The sequence below is a fragment of the Anopheles maculipalpis genome, chromosome 3RL, assembly GCF_943734695.1.
Source record: "Anopheles maculipalpis chromosome 3RL, idAnoMacuDA_375_x, whole genome shotgun sequence".
Taxonomy (NCBI): Eukaryota; Metazoa; Arthropoda; class Insecta; order Diptera; family Culicidae; genus Anopheles; species Anopheles maculipalpis.
In genome coordinates, this window is record NC_064872.1 from 35287192 (window position 1) to 35314915 (window position 27724).

General features: G+C 40.9%; 3 protein-coding genes across 8 annotated transcripts in view; 2 read left to right on the forward strand and 1 right to left on the reverse strand.

Annotated features, from left to right (window-relative positions):
- Window positions 1-27724, forward strand: part of LOC126565323 (ras-related protein Rab-9B) — a 186638-nt gene that overhangs the window by 129671 nt on the left and 29243 nt on the right. The gene's annotated exons all lie outside the window — the stretch shown is intronic.
- Window positions 1174-16560, reverse strand: LOC126563814 (multidrug resistance-associated protein 1). Of its 6 annotated transcripts, none has more exons than XM_050220568.1 (14): window positions 16488-16560; window positions 15931-16224; window positions 14698-15855; window positions 14345-14482; window positions 13281-13427; window positions 12426-12510; window positions 11530-12355; window positions 11308-11440; window positions 11017-11224; window positions 4052-4272; window positions 3019-3236; window positions 1679-2400; window positions 1440-1606; window positions 1174-1369 (listed from the first exon to the last, which is right to left on the reverse strand). In XM_050220568.1, exons 1-14 carry the CDS (start codon window positions 16530-16532, stop codon window positions 1178-1180), a joined length of 4554 nt encoding a protein of 1517 aa, XP_050076525.1. In that variant the 5' UTR covers window positions 16533-16560; the 3' UTR covers window positions 1174-1177. The 6 variants fall into 6 exon arrangements, with proteins under 6 accessions (XP_050076525.1, XP_050076526.1, XP_050076527.1 ...); XM_050220569.1 differs by lacking the exon at window positions 4052-4272 and adding an exon at window positions 5292-5512; XM_050220570.1 differs by lacking the exon at window positions 4052-4272 and adding an exon at window positions 7419-7639.
- Window positions 17101-26701, forward strand: LOC126564909 (PIH1 domain-containing protein 1). Its single transcript, XM_050222033.1, has 4 exons — window positions 17101-17176; window positions 17270-17369; window positions 25708-26450; window positions 26522-26701. The coding sequence occupies exons 1-4, from the start codon at window positions 17108-17110 to the stop codon at window positions 26699-26701; spliced, it is 1092 nt and encodes a 363-aa protein (XP_050077990.1). The 5' UTR covers window positions 17101-17107.

Consider the following 27724-nt stretch of genomic DNA (forward strand, 5'->3'; position numbering starts at 1 on the left):
ATATTTTTGTACTGCCGCGTTCTATCAATAGCTATCGCTGATCACCTTCATCGTCCTTTTGCACAATATATTAAACCTCTCGCCCTTATACAACGAACAATCTTTTTTTTTTGTTTGCGTTTTTTTATGTTTTAACAAAAATACACTTGCATCCCTATAAACTATAATAGACTCTTAGCCTTAAGTAAGTAATAAATCGGTTGAGAATATCGAAATCTGCCAAACGCAATTGAACACATGCACACACGCACCTAAACTAAGAAAAAGGTTCTTTTACACCGTACAAGTATGAGTTTGTTTAAAAAACGATAATTTGTATACATTCCGTTTGTAATGGGGGATATGTAGTAATGCCGCAGTGTTTTTTTTTATCCACTATCCAAATAAATGTTTATTATAAATTCTTCGGACAACTCGGGCGTTAATTCACTAAAGTTAGCGTTTTTTTGTCTGTGTGTGTTTGTGATGTTTTGTGTTTGTGTTTTTTAGTGATTCACTTATTATTGTGAATATTTTTCGTTTGTTTTTCAAAATACTGGAACATTTCCGCTTACCCGTTCATTTGTAGTAAGTACATGAGTATGTTTCTATTGCTTTATCGCTTTTTTTGTATGTGTTAAGTTTTGTGACAGCAACATATCGGTTTAAACGTACTTTTTTAAGTAAACATAAACATCAAAAGTAAGTAAACAGCTTACTAATATAATAAGTAAATACGAAATGTATTAAGTAAGTGCGAAATGCGATTGAAATGTGAGTGTTCCTTTCCTTCAAGTAATAACTATTAGCACAGAATGTGTTGTATCGACGCGAAATTTCGCAAAAGAAAAAAAAGTAAATTTACACAAAACTTGCCACAAGGTTAGTAAGTACAAGCTTAACGAAAACAAAACGAAAAAAAAATTGCTGTATAGAAACTATTACTACCAAAATTAACTAAAAAAACAGCAAGAAATAAACAAAACAAACAGAAAAATGCATTAAACTCTCTAATATGAACCTCTCACACAAATGCATGCGGATCGTCAAAAAAAAAGAAGAAAACAAACTCAGACAAAAACAGAAAAAAGAAACGTGTTGAACCACACGTACACACAAGGACCACACATACAGTTTTGGCGTGTGGTGTGTGTTGTGGTCAAATGAAATTCCAAAACCGTGTACTATACGAAAATCCTTACACCAAACCAGCATCCTTGGCCATACTGTAGAAGGCAGAATTCTTCGACTGCAGCAGCTCAGCTGGCGGTGCAAACTCCACAATCTGTCCCTTGTCAAGTACGATAACCTTGTCCGAGTCCATGATGGTGTTCAGTCGGTGAGCAATCGTCAGCACAGTACAGTCCTTGAATTCCGTACGAATGGTGCGCTGCAAATTGACAAACAATTGTCAACGTATTAGTAAGAGATGCCTCATCCCGAAAGAGTATAATTCGTACCTGAATCAGATCATCCGTTTCCAGATCGACGGCGGCAGTGGCTTCGTCAAGAATGAGCACCTTGGTCTTGCGTAGCAGGGCGCGTGCTAAGCAGATGAGCTGGCGCTGACCTACGGACAGATTTTCACCACCTTCCGTAACTTCGTGATTAATTCCAGCGGTTAATCCTGTCGAAAAAGTTAAATATTAAAATCAATTCAGCAACACCTTGTCCTCAGGATCCTCCCCTTTGACTGTACCTTTAACGAACGATTTCAAGTGAGCATGCTCCAACGCCTTCCAGATGTCATCGTCCGAATGTGCATTGAACGGGTCCAGATTGATGCGCAGTGTACCGGAGAACAGGACCGGATCTTGTGGGATGATGGTCAACCGCGAACGGAGCGCATGCAGACCAAGCTGAGCAATGTCCTGCCCATCGATAACGATCGATCCTCCGGCCGACTCGATGATACGGAACAGTGCCAATGTAAGACTGGATTTGCCTGCTCCGGTACGACCAACGATGCCCACCTTTTCGCCACCGTTAACCGTAAACGTAATACCACGCAGTACGAGCTCAAGTCCCTCGCGATACCGTACTTGGAAGTCGCGGAACTCCACCATACCCTGTTCGGGCCAATCGCGGGGCAGCGTACTATTGGGCAGTTCCCAGGCAGCTTCCTGCTTCGTTTCACCGTACTCCTTGATACGTTCTACGGCCACGATGTTTGTTTCGACGTCCGATGTCATTCGCACGAGCCAGTTGAGCGTTTGTGTGATCTGTAGCGCGTACGATACGGACAATCCGACCAGACCGGCGTTCATCGTTTCCCGTCCAAGTACGGCAAACAGTGCCGCGAACAGAATGATCAAGTTGCCAACCATTTCGAGACGCACCGCAAGCCACCGGTTCGCGATAATGCTTGGACAGTAGCAAAGTTGGTTCGAATCTACCCTTTCGTCCGATTCCGTGATGAATCTGGAAGCGAAACATAAGACGGTGGTTTAGAGGTTATTGGTGGCGTTTTAGGCTTAGTTTTTAATGGGAGATTAGTGAATGCTTTTACTGGACTCGTAAAACATAAGGAATTCACAAAGAAACCTATTACTCTGGTCACAACATTCATTCATGCATTGAAGAAGATGTCCCGAACACACGACTCCGCACCTACGACGAACGGCTTGAACTAAGATAAAGCTTTCTTTGACGTTTTACGGCTTACGCAATGGTTGACGGTGGGAGGGAGGGACGATCCTTTTTGAAGCTAAAATTCGTTCCTTTTTGAAGCTAAAATCCGATCCGTAAATTGACATGTTTTGCTGTTTTTGTGGTAGAAATAAAGTTTCCAATAGTTTCCAAAGTTCGGTGGGAACAATTGTTAATTACAGCCTGTATACTTATTATTACACACTAGTGATGGATCGTACGATACATTTTACGGATCAGCCCGGAGCTAGGTTCGTTCCTGTAGGAATTGTGTTTGACCGTTGAGTTTAACGAGTTCGGATTATAGCACATACACACACTTATTATAGCACGTTCCACGCAAAATTCCACGATTTTAGTAAAGTTAAATTGATTATTAAAGGAACTTACCTATCCTGCACACTGTACGCTCGGATCGTCTGCACGCCCTGGATGGTTTCGCCAAAGTGCGAATAGATCGGTGAGCGTGACACCGACTCTAAACGCTTCAGCTGTCGAGAAGTGGCCACGTAGAACCGTTGTACAGCATAGTACAGTACACCGATCGGTACGATAACTGCGGCGAAGATTGGCGTCGAAATGCTGATCACTACCAGTGTGGCGACCACCTTTAGGATATGCGTTCATTAGGTACGCAGAGTAGAATGACACGGGTTAGTAACTCAACCAATTAGTACACGCGTACGAATCATCGTATCGCACTCAAAACTACTGGATAAGTAATTTTCTCCTCTAAGTAAAAAAAAAAAAAACAAGTCTACACATCACTGTTAACGCTAATATAGGTACCGAGCAGTATCTACTTTGCAAAGCATTCTATGGTAGCAAAAGTTACAAAACATTCGCATTTCTATTGGCTAAATGACTGAGACAAAAAATATTCTTTACTTGTTTAACGTGTTTCGGCGAGCAGTTAGCGGACAATGAACGTGTAACGAACATATAAAAGAAAGGTATCGTACATGAAAGTATCTACACGAAGCGTCGGATTTGTATGATAGCTAAAGTAATTGACAAGCTTTTCCAAACGACGGCTGTGTAAAGATAGTTTTGTTTGTAAGTCTGTTAAGTTGTTTTGAACAGTTTTAACGCTGATTTTATACAGAACTGTTTCCCCATTTTTTGGCTAAGAAAAGAAAAAGCAGATCCTTCTTCCGAACCCTTTTCGCAGTTCCTAGCAGCCATTCTTGGAGTGATCTCTATTGAAGAGCCAACTTATGTGAAGTTAACAGTTGAAATTTGAATTTTAAATAACACTATCAAGTGGTTGAAAAAACGAGATCCTAGACGCATTAAATACAGTCAAACAGGGGTAAAAAAAACAATGATGCGAAAATTATGATAAATTAGTGACAAGCTAGGAAATGTAAACGAAAGCATAAAAAGAGAGAAATTAGAAGGAAAAGAGCCATCCACACGTTACCTCAAAGAAGCAATAGTTTAGCTCACTGACAGTAATGGGGAGCGTGTTATCCAGAACATCGACATCCTTAGAGAACCGACCCAGAACGCGCCCGGTAGGGGTGATGTCGAAAAAGGCAATCGGTAGCCGCAGTACGGCCTGCAGCAGCGTGGCATGCAGTTGCTTTGCAGCCCGCCACGTACCAAGTTGAGGTGAGAGGTCGCAAAAGAATGACAAGAATGCTAGAAACACAAAACCAAACGAGTAACATGTAGTGCCAGGGAAATACGTCGGTTCGTGACAACGGGAGGGTAAGTTATTAGGCATGATTTTGGTAGTTACAGTGGGCTGGTACAATGTGTGGGTGTAAAAAGATGTCACAAAAGCTTAAAACCCTTCAAGTCATTAAGTTACAGGCTAGTTTTTGTATGTTTTGAATTGATTTAAAATAAATTAAATTGCTTCAATTTCTTGCAATCGAACGATTCCTTTCACAAACTGAAAATTTGAGCGAAGATCACATACAATGGACAGCACAAAAGGGGGACTTTTTACAGAAGAATGATTTCGACATCGATGAAAACTAAAAGGCAGTGCGGAAAACACTATCACATGCCGTCTATAGCACTTTGTTACCTCATAGAAGCAATAGCTTAACGAAATCACCGTATCGGGAAGGTCATTATCCATAATGTCGACATCCTTAGAAAATCGACCAAGGATCCGCCCGGTAGGTGTGATGTCGAAAAAACCAATCGGAAGCCGCATTACATTCCGCAGCAGTACCGCGTGCATGAGGTTTGCAGCGCGCAACGTACCAAACTGTGGTGGCAACTCGGAAAAGAATGATAATATAGCTGGAAACATAAATCAGATGTGTTGTACACAAAAATATGAAAGAATCGACGGTTAAATGCAAGCGGAATCTTGTGGTAACAGTGTAAAAACGAATATGTGTAACTCATCCCTTATAATAATTCTTCTTGTATGACAAAATGATGCAGTGTTTCACCGGCAGAGATAGAAGAATTCTAGCTTCAACCTATGAGCCGGGAAACTCTACGATAAAGCTCAATCCACAACTGCGAAATGGAAATCTATATACACGCTTAAAATAATTGAAAGCAGCTATCCTATGCACTTTCGTTAAAGAAAGGCTTTTAAAAATACTGCCCAACCAATCCATACGACTATAACATGTATAACCAATTAATGCTCTGATTGAGACAACAATCCATCCACTTGCTATCGCCGTTTTTACCTCAATCGCACATATGATCCAATCGAGCAGAAGCCCCGGTAGCCTGACATCGAGCACATCCACATCTTTCGAGAAACGTTGCAAGATACGCCCGATCGGAGTCGTATCGAAAAAGTCCATCGGTAGGTGCAACACGTTATCGAGCAGCAGCTTATGCACCCGGACGGCCGCAGCCCAACAACCAAGAAAAAGCGTTATATCGAAGGCAACGCGAGCCAAACCTGAAAGCATAAATTGTGGCGGAATATGTGTGTTTGTTTCTTCAACACAATTTGGCGAGAATTTTGTATGGTTTTTGATATACAAATTCATGTTTGCAAACATGGTGGTAGGAGAAGGAACATGATCCTCCATGATTTTTTGAGAGGATGTATTGAGGATGCGTGTTTAAAAATGTTAACGTGTATTATCAAACTGTATCTGTACCGTTTTGTTCCCTAAGATCAATTTCAATAATCACTGTTCGTATCTCCCCAAAATAACGAATAATGTGGTAGAAAGTTATAAAAAATAAATATAATCAAATAAACATTAAAAATGAAAATGCATGCTACATTTCCGCACATTTAATGTATGGATACATCCATAGACTAACTTAAGATCAATTCGATGATAATGTATTTGCAGAATTTTATAATTGCGATCAAGATCAAGATCAAAATAACGCTTCTAAAAGCTTAGTTTTACACATAAAAAAAATCAAATTTTTCCACTCCGTTCAAGCTTACTAACGTATGCATTAACGAAAAGTTTTATGATTAAAATAAAAGGCTTTAAGAAGCATTCAAGACAAAATAATGTCACATGTTCATTGCGTCCTCATTGTGGTGTTTAGCAGGAACCTTAGCCAAAGATGTCAAAAAATAAAATGATCACAAGTTTTTATAACTTCTTGGGCTTTTGGTGATCAGTTAATCCTCGCACAGCATGATTAAAAAAGATGTGAAGAACATCTGATCTTACTTGAACAACAACAAAAAACTTGTGATAAACGCTATATTCATTATGAATGGTTATCTGCTGATTAAACATAAACGGCTTTGACCATCCAACTTTCCATTTTATTTTGAAGACAATCTTGTAACAGATGAACAGATGATGATTAGATTTCTTAAGATCATCTGATCTGATCAATGATCCTAATCATCCATCCAGCAAATCCTAATCAAATTTGGAATTTATCGCTCGGTGCTAGCGCTGACAGAAAGATTTTGAAACGAAATTTTTCGACTATTTTGGTTGATGGTCCAGGTTTTGGCTGCTCATCAAATGGAGCTGCTCCGTATCAAACACTTCAGTCGATATCCTTATAATAAGGATGTAAATGTACTGTCTGTACATATGAGACATAATACAAATATTGGTTGGATAGATCTCTAAAATCATCTAGAGTAGACAAAGTTAAACTCCATGGCTCTTTCCAAAAAATATCCACTTTCTCGTAGGCCGTCGATAAATTCAAAAACTTTTGCAATACGGATATATTTTTTTAATCATTCATAAAAAGAGTGTGATAAGTAAAGAACAATGCTGTAAAAAAACTATATGAATGACCATTCTGACATACAGTGCTTTAATTTATCTTTGACTTATCCAACTTGCATTTCAATCATGATTTACTCGATACTTTAATAAATTTACCGATTAATAAGGATCCAATAAGGATCATTCAAATTAAAAATATAACATTCAAAATAAAAGATAACTCTTGATTTCAATGCATACGTTACTTCAACAACAATAGAATGATGATCCTCAGTAAATGATTCCATAAATTGAGTGTTAGCTTGAGGAAGTAAAAGACGTAAGTTGACACGAAACGTGCAACAATAATTCAATGGACACAATGCATTCTTCTACTCTTCGATAAAATAAAATAAAAACCAATTTCTTGTTCTATGGGAGATATTTGTAAATAGTTAAGAGAAGATGCCACTACAACTCAACGCAACACAAAACAAACCAAAAAGAACACATAATAAATCACACGGCAAAAGTTACGCAGCCAGGAACGCTAGTAGTAATGAGCCGTTTGATTAGCAAAGAAGTCAAAAGTGATTCAAAACTGATCTAAAAATTAAACCTCCATGCGAAAACGGGCTCTCCGCTAGTGCGCACAACACATACCCTTAGCACCGTCGGGATGATGTTTTTAATATTCATCGGTAGGCTGTAGTCGAGCGTATTGATATCGTTGGAGAAGCGTGCGATGATGCGACCCCTCGGTGTGGTATCGAAAAACGTCATACCACTCCGCAGGATGCCTTCGAGCAGCCGTCGGTGAAGGATAAGCGTCGCTTGGATCGAGCCCATCACTAGTGTTAGCACGCCAAGGTATAAGCTTAGTACTGACGGAGTTGTAAAGAAGAGAACAGAGGGAGACACATCCAAATGCGATGAATAGTTGGGGAGGTGAATTTCGTTATGTTACGTGGCCCGTAGGCGTTGAAGCGTGCCAGTTTGGACAGAACGGTGGGGGGAAAAGTTCCAAAAGTAATAGGACGATAAAAGGAAAGCTTTTCCGCGCAAGGTTTTAGAGGTTTTTGTTGTTTAAATAGTTAGAGTATTATTACACACGAAGCGCTGTAGCTCTACCGGTAAGGTTGTGTAAAAAAAGGACCCACATGAGACATGAGATTTTATCCATACGTGTTTTTGTGTAATAATGTGTATGAGAGTGCGTGTTGTGTAAGTGTTTGTTATTGTAAAAAGGCGTTAGGTACACCTGAAAGCACCGGCATCCGCTTAGCTCCAAGGGAATGTTTGTTTGTAGGACGAATGTTTTTGTATAGACGTTCCAAGGAAAGGAAGATGTACTTTGTATGGTTTGTTTGATTGATTAGTGTTGACAAGTGTTCTACACACGACCAAGAGCGACCAAGATACAGTATAAAAAAAAGCAAAAAAACAACTAAACGTAACCGAAAAACTGTAAACGAAAACGAATACCCCGAAAAAGCAGGCACTCCAGGCGCGCAGGGTCGCCGGCAGATCGGAATCCGTCGTGTCAATGTCCTTGCTGAACCGATTCAGCACCCGGCCGACGGGCGTAATGTCGAAAAAGGACGTCAATGGAGCGTGGAGTACGCACCGTAGCAGCGTTTTGTGCAGCGTCCGGGACGCTTCCAGTGCGCCAACATAAAGAAACAGCGTCGAAAGGAAGGTGCTCAACACTGGATTGGATCGAATGTGGCATGCGTGATCGTGGTCGGGTCGGTCGTTTTCGGGATCGTTAGCAAAAAAAAAAAGATCATACAAACACACAAAAAGACAGCATACATTAGAAATGGACAGACACACATTCACAACTGGAAGGCCAGCACCACGGCACCACGGGAAAGAAACGCAAAAGAAGCGCAACAGCGAGAAAACGTACACAGATCGTGGGAACACTGAAATGAAACTGAGGGGGCGTCCATAAAATACGTAACGCCCCATGGGATGTTCTCTCTAGTATCATAAATTACGATTTACGATACGAGTTACGTATTTTATGGATGGTGCCTTACGGGAACTTACGCGAAGTATTGGAAGGATCATTGGTGAAAAATGTTTGTCATATATTAAATAAAGTTTTAAACACACATGATACACACTTAGACAGGAGGATAGTCGAGAAGAAGTGAGAGAGAGAGCGACAGAAAGGGAAGTTAAAATTTCACTAAAACATGCACAACAGAAAAGGCTTCATGCATATTACGAGAGAAATCGTATTGATGATGTAAAACATTGGAGGAGAAAATGGCAAAACAAACACAAAAAGGAACATTGCAATCGGATAGGACCGCATAAGCTGCCGAATGAGCGTTAACAGGCAAAGAATATTTGTTTTTTGTCAAGTCTAACTAAAACAAAATTGTTCCTCACTCGGTAAAATATCCTATTATTTGAGCATTTTTTGTCATTCAATGTCTAATTTAACAAGCTTCGATAACTATTATTTTCTTTTTCTCCTAGCTTGTTAAATGCACTTGATTTTTGGCTAATTAAACATCCTAACAGCATGCACTAGCAGCCTGAACAGCTCGAACAAAGAAAACGAAATGAAATGGTTGTATCATTTACCACAAACAACATCATGAGACAGGATCGGAGAACCTGCGGCAGCGTGTTGTCGAGCACATCAACGTCCTTCGAGAAGCGGTTCAACACCCGCCCGAGCGGGGTCGTATCGAACAGCTCCATCGGCCAGTGCAAGACGTACCGTAACAGTAGCACGTGCATCTCCCTGGCGGCGGTCAGCGCTCCCAACGCAAACGATAGCGAACTGGCGAAGCTTGCCATCACTGGGAGTGATTTTTTCAGGTGTGTGAATGAAGAGAAAGTTGTATACCCATGAACCGTTAAAAGAACCAAGGCATGAAATTAGACGACAAGCGCAACGTTCCGATACGAAATAAGAAAGAACGATGAATCGTCGTTTATAAATAAATCTAATATAAATTCGATTTGGTAGTGTAAATAGTAGCATGCATGTTAGGGGTTTCCAATGTTACAAAATTAGTGTAGGAAGAACTAGAGAAAAATATATCATAAAAGTGCATAAAATACAAAAGGAAGAAAATATAGATAAAAGTGCAGAGGAAAGTGAAGCGGTTTTAAAGGATCGTTTTAACTGACGGAGCAAATAGGAGAAATTGTCAAGAGTTTTCCAACAAACTCTTTTTGTTTGTTTTTTAAGTTTTACAAAAGAGAATTGATGTCTACATTTTCACGCGGAAATAATCTTCTAAACGATACAAAACGGATGTACCATTCCTGGCCAAACAAAACCCGTAAGCGATCAGCTTTGGCACACGTAATATCTTAAACGCTTAATTGTTTCATTACCGCAAAGAACTGTGCAAGGAACGAGCGAATCAGCTGCGGCAACGTATTGTCCACCGTGTCGACGTCTTTGGAGAACCGGTTCAGCACACGACCCAACGGTGTGGTATCGTACAGGGACATCGGCCAACGGAGCACGTACCGCAGCAGCAATTCGTGCATCGTTTTGGCCGCATACAGTGCGCCAAGTGCGAACGTTAGGGAAGCGATAAAGTTTGTCAGCACTGAAGAGTGAATTAGTAGTATAAGGGAAAGATTAGTAGATAGAGTGACGGAGGGAGGAGAGGCAGGTGAAAGAATAGAACAGGCAAAAAATAGAAAAAAATACAGCATAGGGAACAAAACTATACGGCGTTGAAGTGTAAGTGAGTATTGTAAAAGAGTAAAATAAAAGCAGCTATATTAGATTATTAGGTCATTAACTTAATTCAATTGAATATTTGCAGCGAGCTACGGAATAAGTTAATGATCTAATTTTTTTCTACATCGGTTAAGTAAAGTATTAGCAATAGGGTGGTTTAAATAAAAATGTAAAACGAAAATTATTATTGTAATAGTTAGTGCAAAGGTGAGTGAAAGTGTTGTACTACTATAGAAAAACAAAAAAAGGATAGAAATCATGCCTAATGTGTATCATCGGAATTGACTGTTTTTGGTTTAAAATACTGCAATTATCATTTTACAGAGGAAAGTTGCAGCGAAATGAAATTTAAACGGAAGTGGATAGGTATCATTGTACCAGTGCACTACTACAAGTGCCGTTACTCTTGTTGAGTCTTTTGGAGTCAAAGGAGACTTCTCTGTGTGTGTTTGTGTATATTGTACATTGGGAGGATAAGGTAAGCCATGTTGCACTGAAAAAAAAATACAAAAAAGGGATGCTTTTGAGCTTTCATACCTTGACCAGCACCGAATGCACCGTAAACGCCGAGATACATATCCCGAACGCTGGTATCATTTTCGGCTGTTTCGTCCGTGGACCAGCGCGATAGCCAAAGGTTGGAGCCAATCGAGAAGCCTTGGAAGATCATGTTCAGTATGACGGTTGCGACCGAGAGCGTTAGACCGATGCTCTTCAGATAATGTTTGTAAACATCCCACTTGACCTAAAATGATATGCAAAACAATAATGAGATTCATTGTGTTCAATTAGACGGCCACAAGCTTGCTAAGTGGAAGTAGTTATTACACTGCCAGTTTCCGATTTTTCCTGTTCGATGAGTTTCGTTTTCGGAACATCCGGAACCTTTTCCGATGTACGGCGCCGTAAGCTGGTGTTGCTATCCGTGGTGGAATTTTGACGCGAAATGTCCTTTACGGAGCTAACATAATAGAAGGCATATAATTAATTTTCATTTCCAAAGGCCTATCATTGAACGAAATCCATCTTTGATTCGAAAACTCAACTTACCCCGTTTCGGAGGTACTTTCGCTGCGCGAACGTTTGCTGTTGGTGCGCTTCAATTGATTTAGCAGATCCTCACCACCAACACTGTTCTCCAGCTGTTGCTTAATTTCGTCCAAATCCTCTTCCTCCTCATTCACTTCCTGCAAATGCTGCATCAAGAATTCGGCAAACGCACCCTTCTTATCCATCAGCTCCTGGTACGTGCCACTTTCGGAAACTTCTCCTTCCCGCAGCACGTAAATTTTGTCCGTGTTGGGCAGATACGTGATACCGTGCGTTACCAGCACACGTGTTTTCTTCGCCAGCAATCCGGTCGGTCCAATAACCTGCTCAAAAATGTGCTTTCCAACGTGCGAATCTACCGCACTGAGCGGATCGTCCAAGAAGTACACATCGGCATCGTTGTACACGGCCCGAGCCAGCGAAACACGCTGCTTCTGACCACCGGACAAATTAATACCTTTCTCACCGATTTCTGTCATATCACCGCCAGGCAGCATTTCAATGTCAGGTTTTAGGGCACACGCTTCGATGACGCGATTGTAACGTCGCTGATCCATTGGTTTACCGAAGAGAATGTTGTCCTTAAGTGTAGCATTTTGAATCCATGCCTGCTGGCTAACGTATGCGATGCGTCCGAGCGTATTGACACGACCAGAAATTTTATCCATCTCGCCGAGGAATGCTGAAAGCAGTGAACTTTTGCCCGATCCGACCGTACCGACAATGGCCACTATTTGGTTCTTTTCCACACGCACGTTGATGTTTTTCAGCGTGGTGTCTTCGCCGCCCCAGGAGAACACACCATTTTCTATCAGCAGTGGAGAAGCTGTGGAAAGTTAACATTCATTAATTAGATTAATTTTACAACATTTGCGCTGGATAGCAACTTTACTTACACTCCTTTTCGTCGTGTTGTACATTGTCGGGATCCAGTTCTTCCTGATTCAGAAAGGTGTTGATACGTTTCACAGAAACACTGGTCTGTTGAGAAAAAATGGAAACGAACAGGTTGAATCTTTTGCGTATAAAGTCTTATTGCAATAAGGAGCAAAAATCTATCATTAAACGAATCATGAAAAGAGTTCATGTGTAAAAGAGTTTCGAAGGTAAAAGTGCTATTAAAAGTTACATTTTTTTGTGCACTTTGCGAATTTTGATTCAGTGCGACATTTGCACCAAGTATTGCTTCCAATCAACAATATGTCTTTAGCGGTGCCGGTCTTTCTCGAAGTTGTTGAGTGAAACTTCAAATTTAGTTTATCGACATAACATATACAATTACTTCAAACTACTTTAACAGCATTAACACTCGCATAAAAACAATAAAAAGTTGCAATATAGTTCCAAAATCGACACTGGACCGTCATAATTAATTTTAAATAAATAAAAAAAAAAAATAAATAAATAAATAAATAGTTCCAAAATACTATCTATCAACAAATTTGCTTAACCTTTATATCGTAAAATAACAATAACGCATGGCACTTTGTCGAATGTATGATCAAATATTTGTAATTCAACAATTAGTTTTTCGTTGTCTAAAGATGGAGTTATTAATTACAGAAATTTAACATGTAAATAGAAACAATCAAAGCTATATCTACATTTTACACTAATAGTTCTGTTATATATTTCTGTTATATATTACTAATAGGGTTACAAAATAGCAAAATTTTTGGTTAAGAAGACATCGTTTATCAAGCCAAATAAAAAACGAATAATCAAAACTATCAATTGGAACTGTTACTTACTTGCACCATATTAGAGATGAGCATGGGCAACATGGACAAGGGAAACCGTAGAATGTTGAAAAGCGATAGTGAAACGAAAGCTGTGCTTGCATTCAGTACATTATTCTCGTCCACCAGCACATAGGTGGCAAAGGTGACCAACGACACCTACATGAGGGCACATGGGTTATGGAGAGGGTTGTACAACCATTTGTGTGGATGTATGTGCGTGTGCGAGTATGTTGGGATGGAAAGTGTACAAGGGTGGACCCATGAATTCCATTCCAAGATTGTTAAGGATTATTGTTGTTGGTGTGGTTATTGGTGTGTGAAGGTGGTTGCCGCCGAATGTAACAATTATAATTGTTATATTGCATGGAAAGAGAGAAAGAAAAACAAAAGGAAGAAAAAATAAAAGAAAAAGAAAGAAGAAAGAGAAATAGAACAAAAAGGAAACGATTAATTAATCAGTTGCGAAGGTGCGAACACCAATGCTGTACACACTGTCACGCACAAACTGTGCCTGTGATCATGTGCCGTAGGTAGTACAATTAAAATGTTGCACATTTTGCAGAGTGTTGAAGGATTGAGGGGAAAATTAATGAACATGTTTAATGGTGGTGTTATTTGCATTCCTTCGCTGTCAGGCTTTAATAGCGTTCCATGAGGTCATTAGCAACTGACTACTGAAAGCACAGAGAACACCATATTCTACTGCACACACCGAACACCGAACACCGGACTCCGGAGAGGAAAACAGTTTGCGTTTTTTTTCTTCTTAAACGTTGTTACCTGTATTGCGTAAACGATAAGCACAGGTAGCAGCACGAGCGGCATACGCAGTATATCGAACAGCGTAAGGCATACGAATGCTTTCACCGGTGTCAGTACATGGGAATCATCGGAAAGGACGTATGTGGCGAAAGAAATTATCGAAACCTTGGAAAATTCAATGAAGAAGGAGGGAACGTTTGATTTGAAAATTTGTTTGTGACTGCCTCACGATCACAGGATCACGGTAGGGAACGCGCATATGTAGCATCATTATGAGATTTACATTTTAAAATGAAACAATTATACTTTACCAAAAATGGTGCACACGACCAGATAAACGATGTTCCCGCGTTGAGGTATGCGGCCGACTTGAGTACCTTCACCTCTTTGTCGCGAATTTTAAGAATCTGCTGCTCGAAGCTGGGTTCCCATGCATACAATTTAAGTACCTACAAGCAAATAAGAAAATCAATTATTATTATTAATTGTCTATTGTCCTATCGTCCTATCCTCATATTGTTTTCGTATTTTTGCATTCGAATATCATGCGTATATCTGTATTTGGAACGTTACATGAGTTACAGTCTCCCGATTCCTTAATTCTCATTTTAGCCAACCAAAAAGGGGAAAGATCATTTCCTGTAAGAATTTCATTCGTGCTTACCTTAATTCCACTCAACACCTCGTTCATCAGCTTAACTCGTTCGTCCTTATTTTTCATCTGCTTGATCTGCAGCGTTTTGATCATGTTGGCAATTACTCCATTCACCGGTATGAGGATAATCATCACAGCCAACCCAGCCAACACGGAGGGGCCCAAAATTTGCCACAAAAAGTACAGCGCCAGACCTATCTGCAGCGGTGCACTCCAGATCATGTTAATGTACGTTGTCAGATCCATGAAACGTTGCGCATCGACCGCCATCAGATTCACGATCTCACCCACAGTCGATCCTTTTCTCGCACTGTTCGAGATGATAAGTGCCTTGCGATAGATGGCACTAATCAACGCTGTACGAATACGCAGCCCGACAAAGAACATCCGATTGAAGTACTGGCCCAACAATAGCGTTTGTGTACCGGCCACTACAAATAGCGTAATAGCGTACATCAATCCTTTCCACATCGGATCGTCACCACTGACGAAATCGATGATGAGCTTCAGGATCTGGGGCGAAGCGAACGTAAGCATGTCCTGTACCAGCTTCAGGAACGATCCAAGTAGGAAGGTACCACCGAACGTTTTGATGAGCGCAGGCAGAATTGAGGCAATGTTTTTAGACTTCGTTGTACGAAAATCAACACTGGCCGTGTTGCCCAGCTTCTTGAACGTGACATCGTTGCTAGTTTCACGCGTTTGGTACGTCTTTTCGAGCGTTTTGTTCCAATGGTGCAGGAAAGCTGGCGATACTTCCTTAGAGGAATCTTCCGGCTTCATCTTCCAGAGATCTTCTACCTCCAGCGGCTTTCTGAATCCAACCCACGCCAATCGATCGAACCAGGCGAAAAAGATACGGGACGGGAAGCTGGCGGCCAGTTCCGGACAATCCTTGTTGGTGATTTCGTACTTTGACTGGCGCGGCGGTTTGTCGATAAAGAAATTGAGCAGGAACATGAGGCACGTGAGGGAGAAGAAGATCAAAAAGCTCGCGAACTGATATTCGGCCCATGAGTCCTCGAGTACACGCGCTTCATGCGCTCTGATCTCGGTACGGGTACGTGGTATGCTACAGATGGTCAACAGAAACCAGAACAGAAACAAAAGGCCCGATGTTCGCATACCATAGTGCTTGTTCAGGTACACTAGCAGTCCCGCAAAAACCTGCAATGGAATGGAATAAAGAAATAATTGAATGGGTTCCACGATCGTTCATAACGATGTTTCAAGATCACTTACAAAAGTGGCCAGCTTTATCACCGGTGTGTAGTAGTACACTGGAGCCGATATGCCATCGGTGGAGATTGCCTTCACGAGATCAACGATGGTAAGCACAATCAGCGAACCGACGATCAGCAACTTTGATACATTCACGACACTCCACGGTACATCCTTGTTGGCACTTTTTCGCAGATAGAACAGCTCCAGGAACGAAAACAACCATAAAAATGCACATGGTGCCCACACGAGCACGGTCTGCTGAAAGCATGGCGTCAGATCCGGATCGTCTGTGTACCAGGTAAGGTTTAAGTCCTGTTGCCGGAAGAAAAGCACCACATTAGCACGCCCGGTTGACGTTATGATGTAAACAAACCGGTTTCACAGAATGTGTGTCTTCTAGTGAAATCATCTTCACTTCTTCCTCCATTCTTCGGTCACATAATTATGCACAATTTTCGTGTGTTTTCTACGATTATCGAATCGTATTTTTGCACACTCTTACGCATAAAAGCTTACTCTACACGAAAATGATATACTACAAGCATATTTAATGCCTTTTGCACCGATTTACTTACCCAAAACCGAGAGCCACAAAATTCATCCATTGGATGAGTCTCCATTTTTACAACGAAACGCACCGGTGCACAGAGGGTTATTCCTTGGCCAACTGGTTCGGCAGTTGAAATTATACTTTATTGATAAAGTAAGGAAAAAAGAAGTGGAAAAATCTGAAAATTTTAAAAAATACTGAAATTAGCAAAAGCTGTATTTTTTTTTGTGAAAAAATGGGAAAATCTAATGTGTAGGATATTCTGAGCAACGTCCACCACATTGCATACTGGGTTAGCATCAGTAAAAATGAAATTATTCAAAATTAATTATTACGAGTAAGACTAGATATCAAATCCTTCAAAATAATTTGAATAATATTCCAATTTTTTTTTTTGCTATTCTACGTGTGAAAAGTCATTTTATGTTAGCTAATTGGATGCAGTAAAATAATTTTTTTGTTCTCCGACCGATGCTATATTGTTCCATAGTGTGTAGTTGGCAGGGCTTGAAGCTGAACATCCCGATTGAGCTTCCCTGCCCATTTGACATTTCACCAAACAATTTCTACCGAGCAGCAGCAACAGAAACGTTGTTTTTGTGAAGAATAAACAAGTGTGGTGTAAGGTTTAAAATCTCGAGCAAAATGAGCCGACCATCCAAAAGCATCCTTCTCGATGGAAACGGACTGGAGAAGAGCCTGAGAATAGTGAAGGTAAGTTATCGATCCACACATACACACTTACAAAAAAGAGGAAAAAAGTTGCTCCACTAACAACAAGCTCCCCACTTTTTTTTTGCTTCTTAGAATGAAGCCGAGGAAGAGCTGGAGAACTTTCTGGCACCGGTTGCAGAACTAGCGGAAGACATCAGCAGTGGCCGATCCAAAATTATTAAACCCACACCAGGTAAGGGAACGTGTGAGATTTCAAACAAAAGAATTATGAATGGGCAAAAGCCGATAAGCTTCCAATACCGCGCCAACATCTGCTTAATTGCCGATGGAAATGTTATCACGTTTATGTTTATTGTTCGACCAAATGGTTACAAGAGTACATTTCACTAGCTCGAAAAGCTATAAAAAGAATATCGCACCCTGTGGTGGTAGTCCGGTGATAACTTACTAGACAGCTGAGAAGAATGATAAGGGAAGCGTCCATTACGTGTGATGCGCAAAGGGGAGAATTAGTGTTGATAGCAATCCAGTTTTGTTTCACAATATTTCATCACAAAATGGGTAGCGCCATTGTTTTGTTCGTGGGAAAAAACACTTGATGAAAACTATTTTTTCAAAATGTATCCGTTTAAAATCACAAATTGCCTTACGATAAAGTCTTGCCTCTTGCGACGATGATGATGGCAAATGATTGATTGAGAAGTGCAGCCTTTTAAAATCGTATAGATGGACCATCTTGTTGGAGCATGTTTGAACCTGTTTTGCGAACACGTGCCACACAACTGGCACCCTTCTGCGCGAGGAATTATCTGCCAGACATTGTGATAGAACACCGTAAGACAATCCCGATTCGGATGGGAATGTAAGATGGTGTAATAGAAAAGTAGGACAGACGGTCGTAGACCTGTAGCAAACAAATCAGGAGCGTGCGCCAAATGCTACCAGAAGCTTACAGTAAGCCTAGCAGCGACTCTTCGTATCCCATTTGCTTATCTAGGCTAGGCTACCCACTGTTATCATTCTGTTTCAGTGAATAGTTTATTCAAGGCTCTTTTTTAACAACCCCTTAACGTGCGTCAACGTACGACTGTGTGTTTTGTGGGTAAACCTTTGACCACTTACTAACAATCACCTCCAACGGTGCAAATCAACAAACGGCAAGAGAGTAATTATTTAAAAAACCAACCACAATGCCCCCCTATCTCATATCAGTACCCGACGCTGTCTCTGTCCGTGGGGCAATGTAATAAAATGCGAAAAAATGCAAACCCCTGGTATATCGTGCTGGTTGAGTGCAATAGGGCACAACAAAAAATCAGCTGTTATCATTGATTGGGTGGCATGTAGCAAATGGGAACAATGTATCAAACACACATGACGCCTCGGTCAGAAGCGTCATCAGCTGATAATAATGCTTGAAACGTTCTTATCACGAACGAACAAACAACACACAGACAGAGCAACCGGCAACCGAACGCGACAGTGTCGCGGAAAAAGTTGCAAAACAGGCACCATGTATAAAGCATGGGAATCGATGTACAGATTGCTTGCAAACTACGAGTTCCGCCCATGACAGTAGTCTTCCGGATGAAGGGATACGACCCGGGAAAATCATCGTCATCATTTAGCATTTTGTATTTGCAAAAGTGCAACACATCATCATGTTCATTTAAAAAAAAAACACTCGCAATCTATGTGTAAGCTTCCTTGCGCATGAATGATCGTGCTTGAACCTAACTAATTTCTGCCAGTCATTGTGCGCGCGTGTCGCGATCATCTCGCTTTTAGCACCACTTCTTCCTGTGTCCGTTCGTATACGACGCCGTTGGATTCTTGGTTCGTTACGCATCTTTTTTTCACAAGAAATCATTAGCTTCCCAAGGGAGAGGAGAACGAGTTTTTGGTGTTGGTCCATCATCATCATTTTCCCTTTTGATCGTCCGCACTAACGGAGTACCTAGCTCGGCCGTACACATAGGCTCACTTGCTCATTCTTGGGTGTTACTTTTTGGGCTGGCCTAAAAATTCAGTACATATTCTCACTCATTTGCCACATATTTGAACCCGGGGAACCTTTTAGGAACCCATTTTAACAGCACAAAACACGTCCGCTCGACACACAGTTCTGTCGGTACACTCATTTGGATGATGCTTACACCACATCACTGGGCGCATTGTTCATGATCCGTCATACGTAAATTTAATAAATCACTTCTCTTCTCAGTTCTCAGTTCCGCCCGCAACTGGAACCTTTTGCACGTTGAACACATCTATGTTTATTTTCCGTACGTGTCGTGTTCCAAATTAAGTGTTAGCATACATACTGTTTGAGTACGTTTGAATTTGAATATGGCTGTGGTCCGGTGTACAGGCACCTGTTCTCATGCGGTTTACGGTTTGTCACTGAGTTTTTGGGGGTTAGAATTAAATTTTTTATTCGTTTGTTTATCCGTTTAGGATGTTTTCTGACCATTTTTTCTAAATCGTCTTTTGTGCCATTTTTCTCTACACGCAACTGTTAACTGCCAATTAACCACATTGAGTATTACAACATATCTAAAAGAAGGCATAAAAAAACGTCTAACATGGTACAGATTTTAGTCGCTCGTCAGCATCGCGTGACTGCGAAAAGGCAACATATTTTAGTGAAGAAACCCAAGGCATCAGTAGAATCAGTAGAATTAGTTTTTAGCTAGTCATCCTGTAGCCAAGATGGTAGATAAACTCAGTTATCTGCTGCAGTTTTAAGTGTCGTCATACTTAGTAAATTTGTGAAGATCTCTCTGCTTCGCACTTGAAGACAAAATTTAAATCTAACGAACGGTCACTACGACAGAGACATGAAGATTGACTCAAACATAACCAAGGCGTTCCGTTTTCAAATTCTGATCTCTGCAAACATCCCACAGCACATAGCTAGACCGGATTTGGATAACACCGCACGAATGAAGATGATGATGATGGGACAAAACGTTCGTTTAGAAACTATTTTTTTTTTGTTTGTTTGATTGCATTCTTGTGGCACTTTTTTTGTAAAGCGCTGCTAGTGTAGTGTGTGAAACTGTTTGCTAACATATAACCACGATCACGATAGCAAGATGGGGAACGTTACGTTTGTTTGTTTCTCTTATGGACAGTTTTCTCGTTGTTTTTTTTTTTTGTTATGTTGCGATTTTATTTTACGATGATCTTTCGACATTTACCGGAATTCCACAACCATCAGAAGAAGAATGAATGTAGCACTTGTCTATGCTTGGTTTTGCTTGCAATTTAAATATCTTTTCAATCAACTTCGCCGAACAGTCAGCGAATTCAATCACACTAATTCGTTTCTGCCGGACGCGAGAGCATCATTTAAGAATAATTGTTTCGTGGACGGATTCCCTCACACACACGTGCGCCTGTGATGCACTGACGATTAACGAAGTGGGTTGGGATTGTCACGAGAAAGCCACCAAACGAATCAAACACACCAGAAAACGCACGGACACAGTCACAATCTAATTCGATTGTTAATAGAATAGTGCGCTACACTAATAATTCATGTTCTTCCGACTCGCCACACCACTAGCCCGCAACACTACGTTGGATGTCAATCTCTAATATCGGGTTAACCGGTCGTTTTTTGTATTTTCTTCTCTTCTATCTCATCGAACAGAATTGCTCTGAAATGGTTAGCTCATCGTTCCAAGCGGTGTGGTTCAACATATTGCACAATGTTGATATAGGAAGCTCATCCTCATCCGTTGTTCTGCACACTCCGCTTTCCCCTGTCACTTGATTTAAATATATACACATACTCTCCAAGATCGTGTATGAAACTGTGACAAAAACAATCAAAAACTAGTCTGTCGTCAACCGTGTTTGTTTTGCGGATGTAGTGGGTACGTAGATGATAAGTAAATTTAAATTTGAGTTCAATGAAACACGTGGTCTTCCGTTTTTTTCCCCCGCAACACCGTGCTACGGGAGCGTTCACATGGTAAATTTTTTGCACACGAAATTGACAGTTTGAATGGAAAAAAGCTTGTTCAAATTACCACTTCACTTGTGCTGCCCATGGTAAAACGACTCATAAGAGAACAATCTTTGACCAACGGCTTCTGATAGAGGCCATGTGATTTAACGACCTAACGAAGATTTCACTCTGCACCAAAGAACACACCTGACAGCGTTATAAAAGCGAGAAAAGAACGTATTATACTACTTACATCCTATTGCTCACACACTGCACAACGAAACACACCTTATGGGCCCTTAAATTCACAAACTATGCAAGTGGCCCCCCCCCCCGGCACGGACTAAGTGAGACTAGCTTGAGATCCAGTAGTGCTCCGCTACTGTCGCGTCGTCCGCTTGGTGCGTCCGTTACGAATGAACTGAAACGCCGCGCGCGAAGCTTTTGGTTTGGTTCCGCGATCTCGCGAGCCACCAACCAGCCGGCACTGCGTGTGCTACAAAATAATCATCATCATCATCGTCATCACCAACCGTGATAGACATTCGTGCACACCAACACAAATGCAAACCCAACAATACAACATTGTTGAGGAAAGTTGTTGTGGCTTTTTTCTTGCAGGGTTAGTGAGGCAGCATTTAATTTTCTTAGTCGAATCGCAGTTAGTTTTGCGGCATGGGATGAATAGAGGAGGTTTATCGCGAAGGCGACCAGAGGGAGAGTAAAGGGAGCGTCGACACGGGGGGATGGAGGTACAGTCGTTGACAAATGAGCTAAACAAAAGAGGACTAAGGACACTACCTTCAGTAACTCTACGATCTGTTACAAATGTAAGACTCCAATCCGACCTCCAATACGAAGTCTTTCGAGTTTGGAAAGTATCTGGTCGAGAGGTGCACTAAAATCGATATACGCAACTTCTGTTTGATGCCCTGATTCTAGATTAAAGAGAGCAGAGTATACAAGGCACATAAGGTTGGAATAAGATGTGCGTTTGGGAATCAAATTATGCTAGCGAGGGGATGGCGCGAATGTTGTGATAGCCCAGCAGTAACAATCGTACGATTCTTTGGTATGTTGTAATAAGTAGTGTAGCTTTAAACAGTTACACAGGCATGCTATTTCATAAAAAAGATCTCCACAAACACATGATCTTTTTCAACATTTTTCCCCGGTTTGTGTTAATTTAAATTTAATTTATTTGAAGTACTTTTAACGCTTGAAGTATTTCTTCTGTATATCTTTGTTATATTGTAACCTATTTGCATCACCATCCCACATTTGAGACGAAACAGTTCAGGCTATCGTTTGTAGTACCAAAGCAGCATATAGTTCGTGACTTGAAAAGGTTAATATATGGCACCCAAACGAATGTGATTTTTGTGTGGAACTGCTATTAGAAATTCGTATGTAAAAGCTTTGCACCTCGCTCCGGAAATCCAGATAAAGGGACAGGAACTATAAAGCAGTTTACAATTGTTTGCGATTAGCTGGCACAACCACGAATAAACTCAATGGTTGGATTTCGTATGAATGAATGCCCAATCATTTTCTGGATTAATAAATTTAAAAATGCTTGATAACCCGAACAAAATTAACCATTTTCTCTTGTGCCTGTTCGATGATGATGTAAAATTAGTTAATTATAACAAACAAACATGGAAACAGTTGTGTTAGAAGCATCAGGAAGCTTATACTGTCACTGATTTACGGATCGCTCATGGCAGTGGAGCAGATTCTTTCCGTTTGCTGTCAGTTTATGTTACTAAAATTATTTAAACAGGACATCAATAGCAAATCAACAAGATGTTGATTCTTCTTCTTCTTCTTCTTCTTGGCGTATCTCGAAATGGCTTACTAGACTGCCGATACAACGTAGTTGGTTACTCAGACCTCACTACAGGGGGACGGTCCGGATGGGATTTGAATGGTCCTGCCGTTTTAGGACCGGCGCCGCTGTCGCCTACACCACCGGGCCGCGCTAAATGTCGATTAATATCAACATTTATTTAATTAATCAAGTAATTAATTCAAGTGGTATTGTAAAAATAAAAAAAGCAAAAAAAAAATATTGTAATGGCCAATAAAGTTGTACCTAAGCACCAATATAGAATAAATGGCTAAACCATCCGTTGAAATGGTTATTCACATTCCGCTTCAAAAACCCTGCAGATCGCCCACATAATGAATGGGGTGACCGGTGTTTAAGTATTCACTTTTTTTTTTGGTTGGTCACACAAGCTGTCCTTTGTCCCACATTATTAATGAGCTTCCTTTCCTGTCACAAATTATCCTAAGGTCTTGAAATAGCGAAACGAAACTAAACCATATTTTCCCTCTACAGTTACAACTGTTCCTACTTGTAACATAATATTTGTGAGGTGGTAAGACGGTAACAACCGGTAACGGGTATCAGTTATGGTTCATCGAATACCGTCAAAGTTTTTTTTAAATGCTTGCAGTGGTATGTGTCGTTTTGAAAATAGCTTAACAGAAAAAAATCGTTTCGGAACGAAGCCGCCACCACTACAAAACAAAAACCTTTGGCTTGCTGATTGCATGAAAGAGGGGTGGTGGATGGGTGGATTGGGGGTTCGCACTCATGTTACACCGGTAGCCGTTCTATGGCTTCGACCGGTGTGGTTGGTGCGTGCGCGGTTCATTATCTCATTCGGGCACTTCGCACGATAACGTCATCATTGCACTAGACCCTGGGGAGGATAACGTCATGAAACGCGCCGACTGGTCATCGGCGTCTGCTGCTCGTGGTTTGGCGATGCGCGTGTGTGATGGGATGACGAAAATTTTAGCGAGTCATTGTACCCCACCGAAAATCGAAATCTGTCCGTCCGCGTCTGTTTGTTCTGCATTTTTTTTTCTCATGGTATAGGATTGTCCTTCGCGTTGTGGGACAGGTTCACGATCGCACAGGAGTTGATTATTTTTATCAACGGATCCAAATCGACAATCTATTTGATCGATGGTGTATTTTCTCAGTCTTGCTAGTTTAAATTAGTGTCTTTTTGATGGAAAAAGGGCCTACAATAAAGCTTTTCTATTTTATTATTCCTGAGGGTATTGTAATGTACACATGTTTTGTCAATGATAAGGAAGATCTAGAAAGTACTGTAATGTTTGTAATCTTTATCGCTTTTTCTTTTATTTATGGGGTTGCCAAAAAAATTGGAATGCCTTCCAGGGAATTTTACGTCATGTGCGATGATCCAGAACTAGCTACTAGGATTTGTCCAATAATCTTCAATCAATTTTTATTTAATTTAATTTCTGAGTTTGTGTATATACAGCAGAGAATGGATTATGATACGACCGAGAGCAGACGAATCATACAAGTCTGCTTGCAACGGAAAATGGAATTAGGTTTTACAGAATGAAGTACAGTTCGGTATGTTTAGGTTGAAACAATCCGATTGAATGAAATTTTCAGTGTACATCTCTCAGGTATGAGTAGAGACTCTTATTACCATTAGGTTATATGGATGGTCACCAACAAGTACCGCAATATCGTAGCCAGTTTGCCAGCACCCAGCTCTAACCAGAAAGCTTTCAAATGTGTCGGATACAAACAATATTGTCGTTTGGTAAAATATTAATCAGACAGTTTAGTTAAATATTGCACGATTTGCCAAATGGTTAGATCATCACTAAGTTGGAGCCCTTCATCAACCGACCAGATAGACGGTATTTAGCAACATACGAATAGTTTTAAAATTTCAGATGAGTTGATTGCAACAATCCATGGGACCAAAAATGAATCATAAATCGTATTGCGGATTGCTCTCATTGTATTGATGGGTTTTAAGTATTGAATGAAATTATAATAAAGAGGTCCACTTACAAATACCCAGAATTTTACATAAATCCTGAAGTTTGTGTACGTCCCAGAGTTCTATTTGCGAATGCCGATGACTGTAAAAAAAATGTAAAACTCATACCGGCCATCAAATAGCTTACTAGATTTGCCGATACCACGTAGTTGGATAGTCAGTCCTCCCTACGGGAGAACGGTCTGGATGGGATTTGAACCCCTGAAATGCTCGACAGTATATAGTTGTTTAATATGTGGATGTAAATGCTATTGACTTACTTATTTACTTATCTGTCGCTACAGTAGCTTCACGGTCGTCAGAAATCTTCAACAGCACTCACGATCTAGGGTCATCGATTGCTAATTTAATACCCCGGCGGTCACTCAATCTCAATTTGGTCCTACCACGCCTCCTCTGGATGGCTTTAAAAGACTTGGCGGGCTGGGTTGTCCAATGTCATCCTCTAGACATGATCACCGTATAGTTCCAAGAGCTCTTCATTGTCGTAAAGATACTGGGAATATAAAGGTGTTGTATACAGTTTCAGCTTCGTCCTTTGCAACAGTCATTTTAAGTAGATAATTTGGCTTGAACTGTAGTATAAACTGGTGGGCTGCAAATACCATTGTTCGAATTATATCCATTTCTTTTCAACAATAACTGCGTCATTGTTAAATTATTGTCGTTTTATTGTATCTTCTTCCGAAAACGCTCTTCACAATACATCTTTTAGAATCTGTGTTGCTAATTATATTATTTCTTCGTTTGCTTTCGGCTCTATATAGGATTCTGCATCAAAGCGTTCAAAAAGGAATCGAAGGAAAAGTTTTTCATCAACCTCTGCCAAACCGATGGCATCCCACCACCACGTGACATCACCGAGGAAGAGCTGATCCGCATCCTTAACGACGGTGATCCCAACTCATTCCGCATACCGATGAGCATCACCGCACCACGGCCAACACTGGACAAATCCAACCAAGGCTGCCAGGTGTGCGATATTGCGATCAGCACGAAATTCTACGCCAAAATTGAGTCCGGTGGGCTGTTGCGCGAGTTCCTCATCAGCGTACTGTTCGATGGGCTGGAAAACAAGTATAACGTTGCGCTGGACGAGACCAACTTTCGCGTACTGAAGAACAAAAAGGTCGTAGACCGGCTGATCCCACATAACATTCAGAACCGGGACGTGAAGCAGGTGATCGAAAGCTACCCGGCCCAGTCGATCGAAGATCGGGCACTGCTGAACGAGCTTGATAATCCGCGTCCACTAGCATCTCAGTCGAGTGGCAAGAAACCGCTAATAGAAGAGATCGATGCAGGTACGGTGAAAACGGTCAAGAACGAAACGAACAGTTCGCGTACGGTTGTGGCACCGACGGCCGAACCGACACCATCGTACGTGCCCGATCCAACAAAGCTGGCCATTTCGCAGGCCGCTACAAAGAAACCAGAAAGTAAGCTCTTCCGCGAACCGGCAGTCGGACGAGCGAAACAGTTGATTGGCGAGTTTCATCTTCCGGATTGTGTAAGTCCTTTTACGGAGGTGGATGCATGGGTTTTTGGTTTTGGTATTGTATCTAGCTTTTTTGCGAACAGGTTTCATCGAGTGAAATTACGCTGGACATTGGTGAGGATCGTATTCTGCTGGAAGCGCGCAAGAAGGGCTATCTGCTGGACGTGTTTGTGGATTATCGTATCGACGAAAGCAAGGTGGAGGCCCGGTTCGATACCACCACCAAAATTCTTCAAGTAACGATGCCTGTCATGGCCGCTTAAACCCGGAACAGGCAACCACCGGACACCGGAAAGAGAGCAAACGGATGATGTCTGTGACTGTTCCTTGTTTTAAGATGTATTATAATGTGTGCATTAAAAAGCGACTTTTTTTTAGATGCATGGTAAAATTAGACGGTTAAAGATACAGTAACCAATTAAATTGTGTTGTTTTCTTTAATTTATCTTAAGTTCAAGAAAAATCGAATCTTTTCTTCGTCATCTTGCAGCCTTCTGCCGGGCACTTAAGCCATAAGTGTAAAATAAAATTTGTTGAATAGTCGCCTATTTCATCAATTCATCCCTGACCTTGACCATGCAATGCAATTATTTAGATGAATTTTCCTCTGCAAATTTATCTAGATAATTCCGATCGCACGGTTCTGGGGCACACTTAAGTAGGTTGCTTGGGATCCACCAGAATCACTCCGAACGCTTCTTTTTTTCAGCTCTCGCTTCGAGAAGATAACAAAACCTCTTCGCCGTCTTTGTGGTACTTTTTAAAGCATCTGTTGGGAGGCTCGTTGTACTACAAATCACATTGGGTTTCACAATTCACGGCGAAAATAAAACGAGATGTGACGTCCTTTTCATTGATTGTGAATCGCAGATTCTGTTGAATGTTCGTGGGGCTTAAAATGGTCGAATATCTGGCCATCTGTCTCACTTGCTTTCTCCAAAAAGGCCAGAATCTGCAAGATATTTGTCCGATCGTATCCGGCCAACACTATTCAAATGTGCATGAAAAATCGAAGCATTCCTGCCGCTTGTGTTTTTTATGCATACGTTATTAATTATAGGTTTTTTGCTTCGCTTTGGAATTTCTTTTCAAAATATTATTCATTCACAAACAAACCAATTTTTACCATTTTTTTTTTGGGGGGGTTTGTATCTCTATTTTCGGTTATAATTTAGTGAAGCTGTCTTAATTTTTGGTCTCTCAGTTTTTGTTCGTCACACCTGCTTCAAGTTCAACTTGGCCGTCTCCCGGACAAACTGTAACGTACTGCGTCGAACCTCCACTTC